The sequence below is a fragment of the Equus caballus genome, chromosome 1 (assembly GCF_041296265.1).
Source record: "Equus caballus isolate H_3958 breed thoroughbred chromosome 1, TB-T2T, whole genome shotgun sequence".
Lineage (NCBI taxonomy): Eukaryota > Metazoa > Chordata > Mammalia > Perissodactyla > Equidae > Equus > Equus caballus.
Genome location: NC_091684.1, coordinates 122,890,001 through 122,905,581, shown reverse-complemented (window position 1 = coordinate 122,905,581; position 15,581 = coordinate 122,890,001). Strand labels below are relative to the sequence as shown.

The following is a 15,581-nucleotide window of genomic DNA, read 5'->3' as shown; positions in this document are numbered from 1 at the left end:
CAATTTTTGTTTCTATTTACAAGCCCTTTCAATCCCAAATCACTGAGGAGCGCTGAGGGAGAGTCTCCTACTCCCTCATCTCAGAAGGCTTCAGCGAAGGCCCAGACTCATCATTATTACGGGTTTTAAATTGGACCAGAGGTGACAGGTCGGTGCAGGCTTTCCCCCAGAGGGACCGTGTGTGACAGTCACGTCTGTGGCACCCAGGTCCCGTGAGGTGGGCTCAGCTGTGTGACGGCAATTCGGCGCTGAGGTGGTGGGAACCCCCTGGCTGATTCAGTTCCTCAGGAGGGACGAGCGTCTTATCTTTGTACATTTGTATGGCGACAAAGAACACTTTGTGTGTAACCAGTTGTAATGTGCTCAATTTCCCAAAGAACAAAAACTATACTGTTTTTTTTTCTAAATAAAGAAAAGCAAGAACATCTATAATTTAGCAATTCCCATTTGTCAGCATTTTCCCCCCAATTATCTAAAATTGGAAGCACGAGCTACTTTAGTTTCAGGCCTTCCTTCTATGCATGCTTTTAGAGCAGCTTTCCTGACTTCTCGCTGTAAGTCTTGGGGAATTAACCTAACCCCCTCTGACTCTCAGTATCTTCATCCTTAAGATGGAAATGGCACCACCTCACAGGGGTTCTGCAAAGACAGAATGGTGACAGTGACCCTGATGTGGCCTTGTGGGGTTTGGCGCCCATGGCACATGGGAAAAGGTGACTGTCAGCATGGCCGGTCTCACCATATTTTTACCCAAGGAGGAAAACAGAGTTCATTGTTTGTTCTGAATTCCAGCATTGTTGATCGTTCTCAGAAAATTATTGGGTGAAGTCAACTTCCTGAGGTTACTGCTGCTGTTAACTGCTTTACTGGAGAAAATGGGGATTTGACCCCCAAGCTGTGAATACCAGAGGTGTCCTATGTCACCACACAAACTGTATAAGAAGAAATCATGTCACCATAGCATAGTCTGATCATATTTTGGCATTCCTTCTGTTCCAGGGGCTAAATCTTCTGAGAGGGGCAGTGCTTGTTTGAGGTCTTTCAGTGATCCTGCTTCTTCAGAGCCTGTCACAATTTAGGGACATTTGCAATAAATATGTTATGGAAAAATGTCATTGTGGTGATTTTTTTTTTAGGAAGGTTTTATGTAGAGAAGAGGTTGCTTGCTTGGTTTCTAATTCTGCATGGCAAGGAGAAACCCAGGCTGGTGGTGGTTGGGGAGGCAGGTGCTTTGCAGGAAGCATCAGGAGGACCTCCCAACAGTGCAGGAAGAGGCAAATTGGGCTGCACCGACCCAGTCTTCCCCCTACCCCCCACCACAGTGAGTGAGATTGATCTGCTTTTCTGGCTCTTAGTTCCCTTGTTATTTCAAATGAGAGGGAGGGAGCTTGTCACCAATGAAGTCTTTTTGCTTTCAAAATTCGGATTCAGAGGAAGTAGGGCGCTCTGGGGAAATGTGGCCTGAGCACAAATCCTTCTCCCCTCCAACCCCACGAGCCTGAGCAGAGTGGCTTCTGGGGTCTCTGGGCACCTGGAGCAGGCCTTGGGTTCCATCCAGGTCCCTAATGAGCACCAGTGCAGGCTCCCCCCACAGGCCACAGGCACTTGGAGAAGAGTGTCAGAGAGACCTGGGATGAGTCTCACAAAGCAGAACATCTTGAAAAAGCCTGGGCCTGCAGAGGTCTGTGGGCCTCCAGTGGGGAAGGTGGCCCTCCATGCATGCAAGGATGCCTGTCAGTGCATAAAAAAGTGACTAGACACCCTAGTCCCAGGGGTGATTTTCACTTGCCCCTGAGGCTGGGAGAGGCTACTAGGGAGGCCTGGGTGAAGCTCTGTGCTCTCTGCTCTCCTGGGGACCACTTCACCGTCCATCACTTTAAAGAGCAAAGCAGAGCAGAGCCGGAGCATGCTAACTGAGCACAGTGACTGTTCCTCCAAAGGGGCCTGCCTGCCAGGGAGAGGCAGATGATTTGAGCAGGGGGGCTCATACCCACAGAAATGGAAGCTGCTGCGGAAGCCTTGTGACCACACGGAGAAGAACTACTTAGAGTGTTTCAGGGAGCAGTGAGCACCTAGGAGAGGAAGTGGGGAAGATGGTCCCCTGAAAATAGGAACAAAAACTGTAAAATACCTCAGAATAAATTTAACAAGGAGGCTCAAACCTTCGTGAAAAAAACAGCACTGTCTTCTTGAAGGACTTAAGCAAGAATGTAGGCAAGGGTTTGAAGGATGTATGCACTGGGTGATGGAGAGCTTCCCGTGGCCCTGGTGGAAGAGTGAGTGCTAGTGCAATCCCAGTTTTCTTCCAAGAATATGCCTGTGTGTGGTACAGTTCTGCCTGGAGGTTCTCTTGGGATTGAATAAAATGGCCTTATCATGGCCCAATATAGCCAAGACATTTTTAAAAAGATGAAAAAGGAGGGACTTTTGGTACCAGTTAGTGGAACCAGGGCTGCACCATGCAGTTGTGTGTGACTCCTGCGTGCCCTGCAGGGGGGAGTGGGAGCCTGTCCAGCATTCACCCCACGTGCTGAGCTGGGGCTCCTCCTAGGGGCTTATTCACCCAGGCTGGGGTACCTCATGGTGGAGCTGAGCTGACACACTGTGCAGTCAGACTAGTATAGTGTGGACATGAAAAAAGGCAAGTTGATTGCTTCAGCATAAAAGGTAAACCCCAAATAAATGATATTATATGTGAGAATTTTAGAGTGGGTGTTTAAGTTCAATGGGAAAAAGATTATCTAATAAATAGTGTTTAAACAGTTGGCTCTCTGGAGGAAACAGCATTAGACCCTTAGATTGTACCATATAAAAATGAACATCAGTTGGTTTGAACATTTAAATATGAAAAAGAAAAGAACTCTGCACTTCCCCCACAAAAAACAGAGTCAACACATACAGCTCAAGGGCGCAGGAGACATTCTTAAGCCAGGCCTAAAAAAAGTCAGACATATTAAACTATATAAAAGTTTTGAACTGTTATGTGAGAAAATACACCACAAGCAAAAATTGAAAAAACAAACCATAGTTCTTTAAAGAAAAATATTTTCAAGGCAAGAGACAGAAAAGGGATTACTATATTTAATATAAAAGCTCTCAAAAATTCAGTTGTCAAGAATGAAGCAAACAATACAGTCGAAAAAATGAGGGGAAAATACGCAGTTAATTCTCAGAAGAACAAGTCAGATGGGCTGGGAGTCAGGGAGATGCAGATAAAAAGGTAAAGCGTGGTATCCTGCCTGTCAGACTGGCAGGGAGGTTTTAAGAAGAGAGGAAGAAGCAGCTATTGCTGCAGAAATACGGGGGCCGGTATTAGATACATACCGATGGAGAAATGTGAATTCTCATAGCCTCTTAGGAAAAATTATTAAAAACATGAGACCTCTCCTAGCTTTAGGGCATCTCCTGTAAGAATGTGGATCATATTACTTCTGTCTGTTTTGTGGGGATGTTATCCCAATGAGTGAAATGATGTAGAAGAAGTTACCTTGAAAACTCTAAAATAGCCCCCAAAGTGTTATACATGCTTTACAAATGGGCAGTATTATTATTGAGATGGCGAATCTGATCCCCTCGTCGTGATATCTGCTGAGATATTTTGAGAATGTTCCATGAAATTCAGAAAAGTCTGCGGTAGAAATGATTAGTCAAAAGAAAAAGTTCAATGTTAAAATTTCCAAATTGGTCTCTAAGTTGTCTTGCTTTTAGGTATCATTTTGCTATTGCAAGCTAGTACATTTCCTGGGAAAAGTTCATTCTTCTGGGTATGCACTGTTGCTTTGTAGTGAATAATTGTGTGGTCCTAGCATAGTATAGTGTGGGCTGAGAAACTTGGCACCCATTCTTCTAAAGAAGCGAGAGGCCCTTGTCATTTGAGGGAGAGTTCTGCCAGGACAGTGATCAGTCCTTTCTGACTTCCCCTCAGAGGGGCCAGTGTTTTCCACTCCTCTTGATGCATTTGGGCAGTCTCCTCCATGCTCATGTGTGCTTCCACACACATCTGGGACATTTCTTACAGTGCATATAGCTTTTTGGAGATATCTGGACTAGAAAATATTTTAGAAAATATCTCATGCATATAGTTTAAACTACTGTATTTTTAGTAATTTTGCTCTCGCAAGATTCACTTCAGAAAAAATCACCCCAAGTGTCCTCTCTCACTGCCTCTGCCTTTTCGTGTTAGATTCAGAATCCATTAGCGTATCTCACCGAAGAAGCAGATGGTTCAGTTTAGGGGAGAAAGAAGACACATTCTGTACATTACACAACATATTTGGGTCAAGTTCCTGCTGCAGATTTTACCATTTCTGTTTCAGTGCTGAGTTCTCACCTGTATGATTTTTAAAATGTATTGTTTCTGTAAGCCTTTACTCAATAATCCATTTTCCAGAATGTTTGTCCCGGGTGCTTCAAAGTAGTGGTTCTCAACCAGAGGCGATTTTGCACCCCGGGAGGCATTTGGCAACATCCAGAGCCACTTTTGGGTGTTACAGCTTGTGGGGAGGGGCACACTGCTGGCACCTCTTGGGTGGAGCCCAGAGATCCTGCTCAGTGTCCTACAACACAACACAGCCCTGGTGATGAAGAATTACATGGCCCCAAATGTCTGTCTTGCTGAGATTGAGAAACCCTGCTTTAAAGCCATTGTCTCTCTCATTCTGGGCTTTCCCCTTTTCTGCCTGTTGTGTAATGACTGTGTATTAAATTTGGGGTAATTTTACAGTCTCGTGAGCTTTTTTAAAGTGCTGTGAAAATTTTCCCTGTCTCTATCTCTGTCTGTCTGTCTCTTCGCCCCACACACACTCCTTCATTTGCCCACCACCTGAAAAATAAATTCCGTGAAATGTTTTCTTCTCCCCAAAGCATTGGGCCTGGTGCTAAGGATTACTCCACTTGAGTTGTAACATGCCTGTCTCATCCAGAGGATGCCAGAAGCAATTTGATGTTTGGAAAACGGCTTTCTCTTCACAGAGATTAATTGTTGTCTGCCAGTGAAGTAGTACAGAATGACACTCAGCAGGCAGTCATGTTTTCCGTGTGACTCTATGGTGAGCACCGCCCATCCAGGCCCCCTGGTTCCCTTGACTACTGAGAACAGTCACCTCGTCTCTCTAAGAAAACAGAATAGTGGCTCATGCTGTAAGAGGTAACTTGATGTCCATTGGTGGTATTTCTGATTTTACAGGGCAAAGTCAAACTCACTCAAAAGCTAACAGTGATGGGGGCCAGCCCCGTGGCTGAGTGGTTAAGTCTGCGCACTCCACTTTGGCAGCCTGGGGTTTGCTGGTCCTGATTCTGGGCACAGACCTACGCACTGCTCATCAAACCATGCTGTGGTGGCATCCCATATAGAAGAACTAGAATGACCTACAACTAGGATGTACCACTATGTACTGGGGCTTTGGGGAGAAAAAAAAAGAGGAAGATTAGCAACAGATGTTAGCTCAGGGCCAGTCTTCCTAAAGAAAAAAAAAATAACGAGGAAAAAAATCATGCACAAAAAAATAGAAAGGGAAATCCAAATAGAGACCATGGCCTCACTCAATCCAGGGTACGTGTGGAAGGTCTGGTGCCCACCTCGAGAGCGGGAAGTACCTAGGACCAGAGGAGGGGCTGCTCGAGGTTAACGGAGAACAGTTTCTCCTGGAAGAACCTGGAGAGGCTGCTCAGACCCCTACTTGTAGCCCAGGAACCCCAGGTGCTAGAGGATAGGCCCCCAGCCCTGAGCCATCTCCTCTGGCCGTGCCTCTTACTTGAGTCATTAACTTAGAGAAACAGTGCATATGCTGGTGCTTGTGACCCTTGGCGATGCACTGCCCAGATGTGAGGCATCATTAATGATTGATCATTCCAGAACCAGTACTGTTTGTAAATATTTTCCACAGGAGGTATTTTTGAGAAAGGACGGGACAGCTTTCCGCAGAAGTGACCTGTAAGATGCCTGTAGTGTGGAACCACCATATTTGAAAATGAGCAGTTTGGTCCGAAGCCTTGTCTCCAACAGTGTCAGTTGTGTCCTGCCCAAGTTGGGAGCACTTCCCAAAGCTACCAAGTCATCCTGAAGCTGTGAGAATAAACCACTTTCCTGCCTTAGTGACAACCACCAGCCGCCCTTCATCCCAGAGGGAGTCTCCAGCGTGAGAGGCAGACAGCGGTCCCTCTGTTGCAGTGGCTCCAAAGGTCCTGGGTGCAGGTGGTCTCAGTGAACGATGAGCTCATCCCTCCACCTGCCAAGGCTGATTTGGGGCATACTTCCCAGTTTGTTGCAAAGACCACAATTTGGTGACTTCTGACCTTGGACATGGCCCCTCTGGTTGTTTGCAAATAGGCAGGGCTTTTGGAAAATGGACCAAAATTTGTTATTCTGTGTCTGTGTCAAACACTGCATCGGGCTGGAACTGTCTGCCTTTTCACCTTTTTTCAGGCATAGCAATATTTTGTTTTCAGACCATGTTGGTCTCTGGGCTGCATAATTTAAAAGAAAAATATGAAGAGTTTTTGGCTTAGAGTTTTGCAAAGTTGTCACTAGACTTTCCTCCTTTAGACCACCAGATCAAATGTGCTTTCTAAACCAGATCGCCTTGAGGCTTCGTGGACCCTGGAGTCAAACAGGTTTGGTTCTTATTCTGCCACTTTCTGGTTGTGGCTTTGGATGGATCAGTCTCTCCACGTCAGTTTCTACATCTGTACGTGAGAATACAGTGTCCGGATTGTGTGAGGACTCCCTGAGATAAAGGACATGAAATGCTCGCACAGTGCCTGGTTCCTAATGAGCGGTATGCAGGGAAGCTGTGCTTACTGTTCTGTTGTTATTGTTATTAAGATGACGATGATGTCTCAATACTGATGGGGATTTGATGTCTAGACCTCCAGCTGGTGATGGCTGAAAGACTTGTCCCAAGACTTTAAGCCTTCATGACCCTTGTACAGAAGGTTCACTTCTGGAAGACATTTCTCAGTCTTTCAAAAGTCTGAAGTCTCACGTGAGCTGGGCAGGAAATGTGCTTGAGTGGTGAACACGTCTGGAGGGAGATGAAGTACCAGGAATGTTTGGAAAGGTGACCTTTCTTCTTAATGGGTGTGCCATTTTCAAGTGTGTGCTACTGAAAGTTGCAGTTCCAAAAAAGGAAATAAAAATTCTATGATTGTGTGCTCACATTCCATGACTCTTTTTCCAGATGCGTTCACTTGACCATGGAAGGACCAAGGGAGAGGCGTGGAGGCTCCCTGGACTCCTACCCCTGGCTGCCCTTGGTGGTGGGTGGGCACCACGGAGACTTGGGCACACCTTCATTCTGTGGACCCTGTGCTCTTCTGGACCCCAGCCCATGCCATGCCCTGTCTGCCCAGCCACCTCTGCTGGCTTCCCCACCTGAGCACTTCCCTACTCTTTGTCGTCCCCCAGTCATGCATAGCTCTCATCACTGTTTTCCTTCCAGCCGTACTCTCCCTGGTAATCTCAGTGATGGTGTCCACAGTAGGGTCCTGTCACCTCTATGCTGTGGGCCCCACATTCCTGTCTTTATCTTCCTTTGTCTTCAAAGCTAGGGGCATCTCCCACAAGCCCACCCCACCAGCACCTTGAACTCAGAATTGCTCACAACTAGACTCTGTTCCTTCCCACAACAGACCCACTCTTGGGTGAGGTTCGCAGCAGTAACATTCCAGCCACCAGGGCTGGAGACCTGGACACCAGCATGCCCATCCTCATCTAATCTATTGTGGTGTCTAGTCACATAGATTGTACAGTCAGATTTCCAGGCTGATCCTTTCTTTGCTGTTTCTATTTCCAAGTCTCCTGATCTCTTTTGATCTGACCCTGCCTTGTCTTTGATTTGGGCACTGCCATTCCAGCCTCTCCCTAAATTCCGCTCTGTAGTATAGGTAGTCCCCTTGGGGTGGGGTGAGGTATGGGTCGGGCTAAGATTCTTTTCATTGTTTAGGATCTAAATTCAGACGCCCACTCTTTCGGAAGCAGTCCCTGATTGCCTAATCAAAACAAGTGTCCTTCCTCTCAGCATTAAATTGTACTTAAAAAATTTTAGCACTCAAACCTTAAAAACCTCTATCTCTTGTTTCTCTTCCTCACTCTCTTTCCTGCCCATCCTAACCCAAGACGCACTCCTTTGTTGGTTGGTGGTGTTGGAGGAAAGACAAGTTTAAAGGGGGGAGAAAGCAAGGGAGGCAGTGAAATGAGCCTTCGTTACCCCCATGCCCCCATGGCGAGCACCTGAGCAGGGTGTGGGTGTAGTGAATGGTGGGAGGGTGGGGAAGGGGTTCCCATGTGTAGTTGTGAAAATAATATGCAACTGAATTAAAGCTGACATTTTTGGAACATGGGCAAGTATACAAGAAAATATGGCCATATGAAGTGGTTAGATAGTGTAAGGGTAAGAAAATGAACTGTGTATGCATGTTATAAGCATTTCAGACTTTTCATTCATCTCCTAAATTACCAAAAAATAGAAGAGGCAAGCATCTCAAACTGTAAGAGGCCCTGGGAAGCCGGCAGGGGGCACCTCCATGCATGTGGCATGTGGTATTTTGTGGACATGGTCAGCAGTGTAGGCAGCATGCCACTGCAAATGCCTGCTACTGGTTTATGTTGACTCCAGTGCCACTGAACGTGAATGATGGTGTCAAGGGCAAGTCAGGAGTAACGTGCTGTGGGTGGAATCAGAAATGAGCGTGCTTCTTCCTCTCCCTCTTCCTCCAGCCCAGGAGGACTCTTACAAATGGAACAGCCCACTCATGGATTCATAGCCCAGGTTGGACCAGGGACAGTGAGGATCCAATAATAATTGTGACTGTCCTTGTACAGAAGTGGCGGTGGGTCACCAAGGGTGTTAACTGGTTGTGGGCAAATTTGGAATCTGTTGTCAACTTAAGAAAAAAATGTTCCTTTACTATTAGGGAGAATTGTAGCCGATAACCTAAATGCAAATCCACTTGAAAACAGCATGTTAAAGATGCAAGTACAGTTCCCTTATTTCCTGCAAATGCCTTTTTAAAAGAAACTGTATCTAAGTTTGTTTGGTTTTATGAAATAGATCCCAGCTTCATGAAACACATTGGAGGGATTTATAAATACGTTGTTGAAAACTCTTAGCCATTGCAGAGACGCGTTGAATCCCAGCGGGTCAGTGAGGCTGAAATGGTGACGATTCTGAGGCATTTCAAAAAATAAAACATTAAGAAAACATTTCTGAGCAGTAGTCCTTGACCCTGCATTCATGAAGAGCTACATAAAAGTAACAGTGATCTCCCAGCAAAAATGTGCTTTTCAACTACTTAACGTTATGCCTGTAAATTCCATAAGTCAGCTATCTTCTCTTATGAAGGTGTTTACTTAATAACCTTAAAAACATAACTAGTACTGGGGCCAGCGCCGTGCCTGAGTGGTTAAGTTTGTGTAATCCGCCGCGGCAGCCCGGGGTTTCGCCAGTTTGAATCCTGAGCGCGAACATGGCACCGCTCATCAGGCCACATTGAGGCGGCATCTCACATGCCACAACTAGGAGGACCTGCAACTAACATATACAGCTATGTACCAGGGGGATTTGGGGAGATAAAGCAGAAACAAAAAAACAAAGAAAGCAAAAAAAACCACATAACTAGTACAAATAAATAGTTTAACTCCCCTGAACCAGGGAGCAAAAATGATGAATTAAGGAATCTTAAAATTTTGTTGACTGCTTTTCTTTAAATAAAATTTGTCGCTCGTCATCCTAATATGTCCTTATTCTTTCACCCCTGCATTGTGTTGTTTTGGACAAAAAAGGCTCAGATAAGAATTTCAAAGCTCAGCATGACTAATTATAAAATGTTGTTAACAGATTTTCCCAGAAGAGGAAAACTAATCACAGAAGGCTTACGTTAGGCTCAGAACACACCTTTCAGATCCTCTGTTTAACTCCCTCACTTAAGAGCTGAGCAGACAGCGGTTTGAGAGATGAGGCAGTGCTGCAGAAAACCAGTGGCAGGGCTTTTCCAGAAAAGACTCGCTTTTGCCTTTGACCTCATAACTGGATCTTTTTAACAAGACATTTTTATCACTACTCCTTTTCACCTTGTTTTTTTTTCCCCATCTCAGAAATATCACACTTTTTTCACTAATAACCTTTGACTCTCTTGGATCAACACTGAATTTAGACCCAGCAGGAATCCTGAGCAGGGAACTGTGGCTCATCGCAAGAGCCGGTGTCGTTCCTGTGGAGTAACCATGTCCCGTGTTTTTAATATTTGTGACACAGCCCATGTTACAAGACTGCATGTTTTCAGGGTTTCCCCACATTTGAATGTGGTATTCATGCCCTCTGATGGGCTTCCACTTTGTGGAGAGAGAGAAACGTGTTGGATTTTAACGTGTTGCTCTGCATTCTTCTCCCGTGAAGTTATTTTTCTCAGGTAAGCATATCATTAAGCTGAGTGTGGGTGGAGTTGTCAGTTTGCTGCACACTGTAGAAGATCGAATCGCCAGGGAGAGAGAAGCATGTAGCTCCTGCTTCTGAGCAGAGAAAGGAAATGGTATATATTAGTTTTCTATTGCTGTGTGACAAGTCACTATAAACTGAACAGCTGAAACAACACAGACGTGTTATCTCATGGTTTCGGGAGCCTTCTGCCCAAGGTCTCGCCAGGCTGCAGTGGTGGTGTCAGCTGGGGCTGTGGTCCTGTCTGAGCCTCAAGTTCTCTTCCAGTCTCCTTCAGACTCTTCAGCTCCAGCAGTGGCAGGACTGACACCACGCGCTCTTGCTGGCTGGTGGCTGGGGACCACTCTCAGTTCCTGGCCATGTAGCCCCTCCATTGCTGTCTGATACTTCCAGTGTCTGACTCCCTGTCTTTTCCCTTAGGCCCAGATTCATAAGGCTCCTGTGGCTCTGTCAGGCCCAGGTGGTCTCCCTGCTGACTGGGTCATAGTCTACTGATTGGTCACCCTAGTTACATCTGCAGGACTGACTCCCACCACTTTCATAGTCCCGACCTCATAGAGGGGCTGGCAGGACGTGTACATCAGGTCATCTCAGAGTCCTGCTGCTTCATGGGGTGGCACTTGTCCTTAGAAGGAATATGGTGTGGGCAAACTGAACAGTGCCACTTCGTAAAATTGCTGTAAACAAATGCATAGCATTGAGGACTGGGACGATTTTAAACCTTACCATTTTAAAAAATACAACCCATGCGTCTCAGGAGCATCCTGTGGTTCCTGGAGGGATGCAGGCATGTCCCTGATTGGAGTTAGAATTCAGGAATTTGCAGAGAGGCCGTGGGGTGGTGTGCACTCTTGAGACTTTTCCTGTGTACTGGAAGGGTCCCACATCCTGTCCACCCTGAACTGCATCCACAGTGACTCTGGAAACAGAAGCCAGTCCCAAATTGTTTACCTGCTCCTTATAAAAGTCTAAGAAGAAGGTTATTAGGATGCCAGTGTTCTAGTATTGTGTCAGCGGGATTCGTTTCTGTCTTCTCTATGGTGCTTTTCCTGTGCACAGATGTGTAGGGGAGTGTGGGGCACATGCATGTGGATAATCCACCTGATGCCATGCCCCTCCCTTACCCGCGTCCTCTGCTGCTCATTCTGTTCTCTCGCTGCAGCCTGGGAGCTGCTCGTTCCAGCAGGAGTGGTGAGAATGGAAGTTATTGGGTGTTAGTCTGCTTGGGCTGCCAAAAGAGAGCGCCACAGACTGGGCAGCTTAAACAACAGAAGTTTATCGTCTCACAGTTCTGGAGGCTGGAGGTCCAAGATCAAGGTGTTGGCAGGATTGGTGTCTCCTGAAACCTTTCTCTTTGGCTTGCAGGCGACGGTTTTCTCTGTGACCTCACATGGGCTTTCCTCTGTGTGCACACACCCCTGGGGTGTCTTCCTCTTCTTATCAGGACACTCAGTCACATTGGATTAGGGCCCCACACCCTATGACCTCATTTCAACTTCATTACCTCCTTAAAGACCCCATGGCCAAACACAGTTGCTGGGAAAAAGTAAATAAACCTTCCCCATGAAAAGGAGGGCTGGTTATATATAATACACATATGTTGTGTGTGATGTATATATTATAAATGTATATGTATATATGTACCTATATAATATGTAATGTAGTATATAATATAGTGGCATATATAAAAATATATATGATATATTTTGCGTGTATATATATATATATATATATATATATATATATAGATGTATGATAAAAATAAATAAGAGAAAAGCAGGCAGGGACATTGCAGGGTTGGTGTAGGGTCCAGGCCTGGTGCTGGGCACTCCAGCTGGCACAACTGACGGAAGTGTGTGGCTTTCATGGGGAAAATCTTTGGTCTATGGAGGTGATGAAGGGGTTCCTTTATGCTGTTGTTGTTTCCCGATTCTGGGTTTTCCAGGGTCCTGCTGCTGTAGGAATTCCTGTGAGCTGCAGAGCCTTTTCACAGAAACCAGCGCTTTCTCAGGCTTCCTGGAGCCACTCTGCCTCCGGCTTCCTCTGCCCCCCGTGGCTCATGTGGGTCCTCTCCCCAAGACTATCACCAGAAGCCTCCTCACCCATCTCCTGCTGTTTCCAGGCGCATCTGGGGGCTGTGTGGGGCTGGGTGGAAATCTCTTTTGGGGCTCAAATGCCTCTACCAAAGTTGCTGTTTGAAAAATATGTTCTGATGGAGCAGGCAAGCTAATGTTTTAAGATTACAAGGCAGATGGAAACTGACTTTCTTTTTGTTGAGTTCTATAAGTGGAATGTAGTTAAGATAAACTGTGCACAGACAGCACTCCCTCCCCGCCTCCTTGGCGTCACCTCCCTCTGCCTGTCCCCGGGCGAGTCCAGACCGCCGGTCTCCTGGCAGTTCCCATCACACCAAAGCCTGTCCAGCTCATTCTCAGAGCATACGCTGCCTTCCCCTGTGACTAAATGGTGACCTAGCGTTTGGAAACTTTCTTCTGGAAGAGGACGGACGCTTTCAAGTTCCCTTGTACTTTCTGTGGGAACCCAACCAATGGTCATGATGGGGAAGAAAGACTGAGGAGCTACTGCTCACAGTGATATAAAGTCAAGGTCTGACCTTTAGGAAAGAAAATAGGAATGTGGTTAACTGTGGTTTCTCTTATCAGACATCAAGGCTGTCTGTCCACTAAGAAGAGGTCTGACTGGCAGTGAGTGAGCAGGATGAGCAGGTGATTGAGCGCTGTTTCTGTGTCTTATCTCAGAGCCAGCTGACCTCAGGCTGGAGCCTGCTGGGACCTCGTCACAGCTGGAGTAGCAGCCTTGAAGAAGGCCCTGGCCTTGTAGGGAGTGCAGGTTGGCCCAGGAAGAATACCTTTGTGCTCACATTGGGGGGTCTTGATTCTGTTGCCCCCAGGGGGTGCTATCTAGTGGTTTGATCTTGCCTTGCATTTTTTTTCTTTTTTTTGAGGACAGAGCTATATCTAATTTATCCTTGTTGGCCCTATAATGACAAAACTATGCTGTGCACATAATAGGCTTGGAAGATCTTGAATTAGAGGAATACAAGAAAATAGAGGCTTAAAATGGAAGGGAATACTGCTCTCTTCAGTGTCTGGAGCACCTGATGGCTAGGAGCCCCTGGAAGTTTACCATGGGTTCCCTCAGATTCACAGTATGGAAAAAATATCTCAGTACTTCACCCCTGAAGCTCAGGAGTCAGATGTAGCTCACTTGGTCCACCTTGAGATCCAGAATTGCTGCCCTAATTCAGCAGTCTGGACACGCAGGCAAGGAGCGGCATTTTATGGGGAAAGAACCAGAAAGAAGGTGATGGTTGAAGTGAAATGTGTTTTAGTGTTTTTTTTCCTTCAACAATATCACCCAGCGGATTTCTTGGTAAGATTTCCTCATATAGCACAGCATGTTGGGATAAAGCCATGTTCCTCTACTTAGTTATAACAACGGACGAAACTGCCTCTGAGGAACTCTTAAAAATGCCCTCTGTGGGACTAATTAGCCTATTTTTCCAGAGTTAAAAAAAAGTCTAAAGAAATTTACAAATAACGTTTTCATCTAAATATCTATTAATAGTAACTAACAGGTGTAGAAAACTGACTGTGTTGGGCATTGGTTCTGAGGGACTGGCTTGTGTTATCTACATCATCTTGAATGATGTGGAGAGGACGCATCTATTTTATCTCCATTCTGCAGATGAGGACAATGAGATGTAGAGAGGTTCTACTTTTGGTCTTTATGAATTTACCTATTGTAGGTACCTCATAGAAGTGGAATCAGACAGTATTTGTCCTTTTGTGACTGGCTTATTTCACTTAGCATAGTGTCCTCAAGTTCATCCATATTGTACCATGTTTCAGAATTTCCTTCCTTTTCACAATTGAATAGTGTTCCATAGTATGGATATACCACATTTTGCTTATCCATTCATCTGTTGTTGGGCCTTTGAGTTGTTTCCACTTTGTGGCTATTGTGAGTAATGATGCTATGAATCCTTGCCTTTAATTCTTTGGAGTAGACATTTTACCCATTTTAAAGTGTACAATTCCGTGGCATTTAGTGCCTTCACAGTGTTGTGCAGCCATCACCACTACCTAGTTCCAGAACATTTTCATCACCTCAAACTGAGCCCTGTACCCAGTAAATAACTTCTCCCCACTTCCCCTCTCCCCAGCCCCTGGCAACCACTAATCTGCCTCTCTCTCTATAGATTTGCCTCTTCTGGATATTTGCTATAAATGGAGTCATACTATATGTGGCCTTTATGAATATTCTTTTTAAAATACTTTCTATTATGGAAATTTTCAACATACTAGAAAGTACAAAGAATTGTTAAGGGAACTCCATGTGCCCTTCACTCAGCTCTGACCATGATCAACCTCCTGCCAGTCTTGTTAATGATGGTCTCTTTACCAGGGAAAAAAAGCAGTATGTGAACCGATTCTGGAAAGAAATCCACGTGGGAGATTTTGTGCGTCTTCGCTGCAACGAGATCATCCCTGCGGACATTCTGCTGCTCTCCTCCAGCGACCCCGATGGGCTGTGCCACATTGAGACTGCCAACCTAGACGGAGAGACCAACCTGAAGCGGCGGCAGGTGGTCCGCGGCTTCTCTGAGCATGTAAGTGCCCCCACACTTCCAGGGCATCCCAGGCACCATGTCCACACAGTATCACCCATGCCGGCCCTTTGGGCTTCAGAGCACTGCATTCCCCTTCCATCAGGCCGGGCCCCTTTTCCTAGTAGACAAGTGGGGGACTTGAGGGTCTGAGAGAACCCCTGACCTTCCTGAGCTCATGAGTAGCCTGAAGCTGTGGGGAACAGGACCCAGTTTTTAGGACTGTCATTTCCACTGTACACTTCTGAGTTTCTCAAAATAGTATTTGGAGTCCCTTTAATGTTATAAGGGACATTTACGACCAGCTGACTGTTGACGTTTACCCAGCTGTTACTCTACCTCACTAAACGGCAACACAGCAGAAGAAGTAATGGCCTGTTGCCGATGCATCGCTCCCCTCAAGGGTGTTTCTGAGTTCAGCATCAGGTCTTCCATAACTCAGTTCTGCCTAGAGGAACATCAGCCACAGCTCAGAAATGCACAGCCCATGGGGAGTGAGACGTAGAGGGGGAAATGAG

The 15,581-nt window shown here is 46.0% G+C and overlaps 1 protein-coding gene across 1 annotated transcript in view; it reads left to right on the top strand.

The window, feature by feature from the left end:
• ATP10A (ATPase phospholipid transporting 10A (putative)) overlaps positions 1 to 15,581 on the top strand; it is a 179,826-nt gene that overhangs the window by 53,865 nt on the left and 110,380 nt on the right. Inside the window, 1 exon segment of the mRNA XM_001917920.5 lies at positions 14,862 to 15,066. Within this exon segment, the coding sequence (XP_001917955.3) occupies positions 14,862 to 15,066 (205 nt within the window).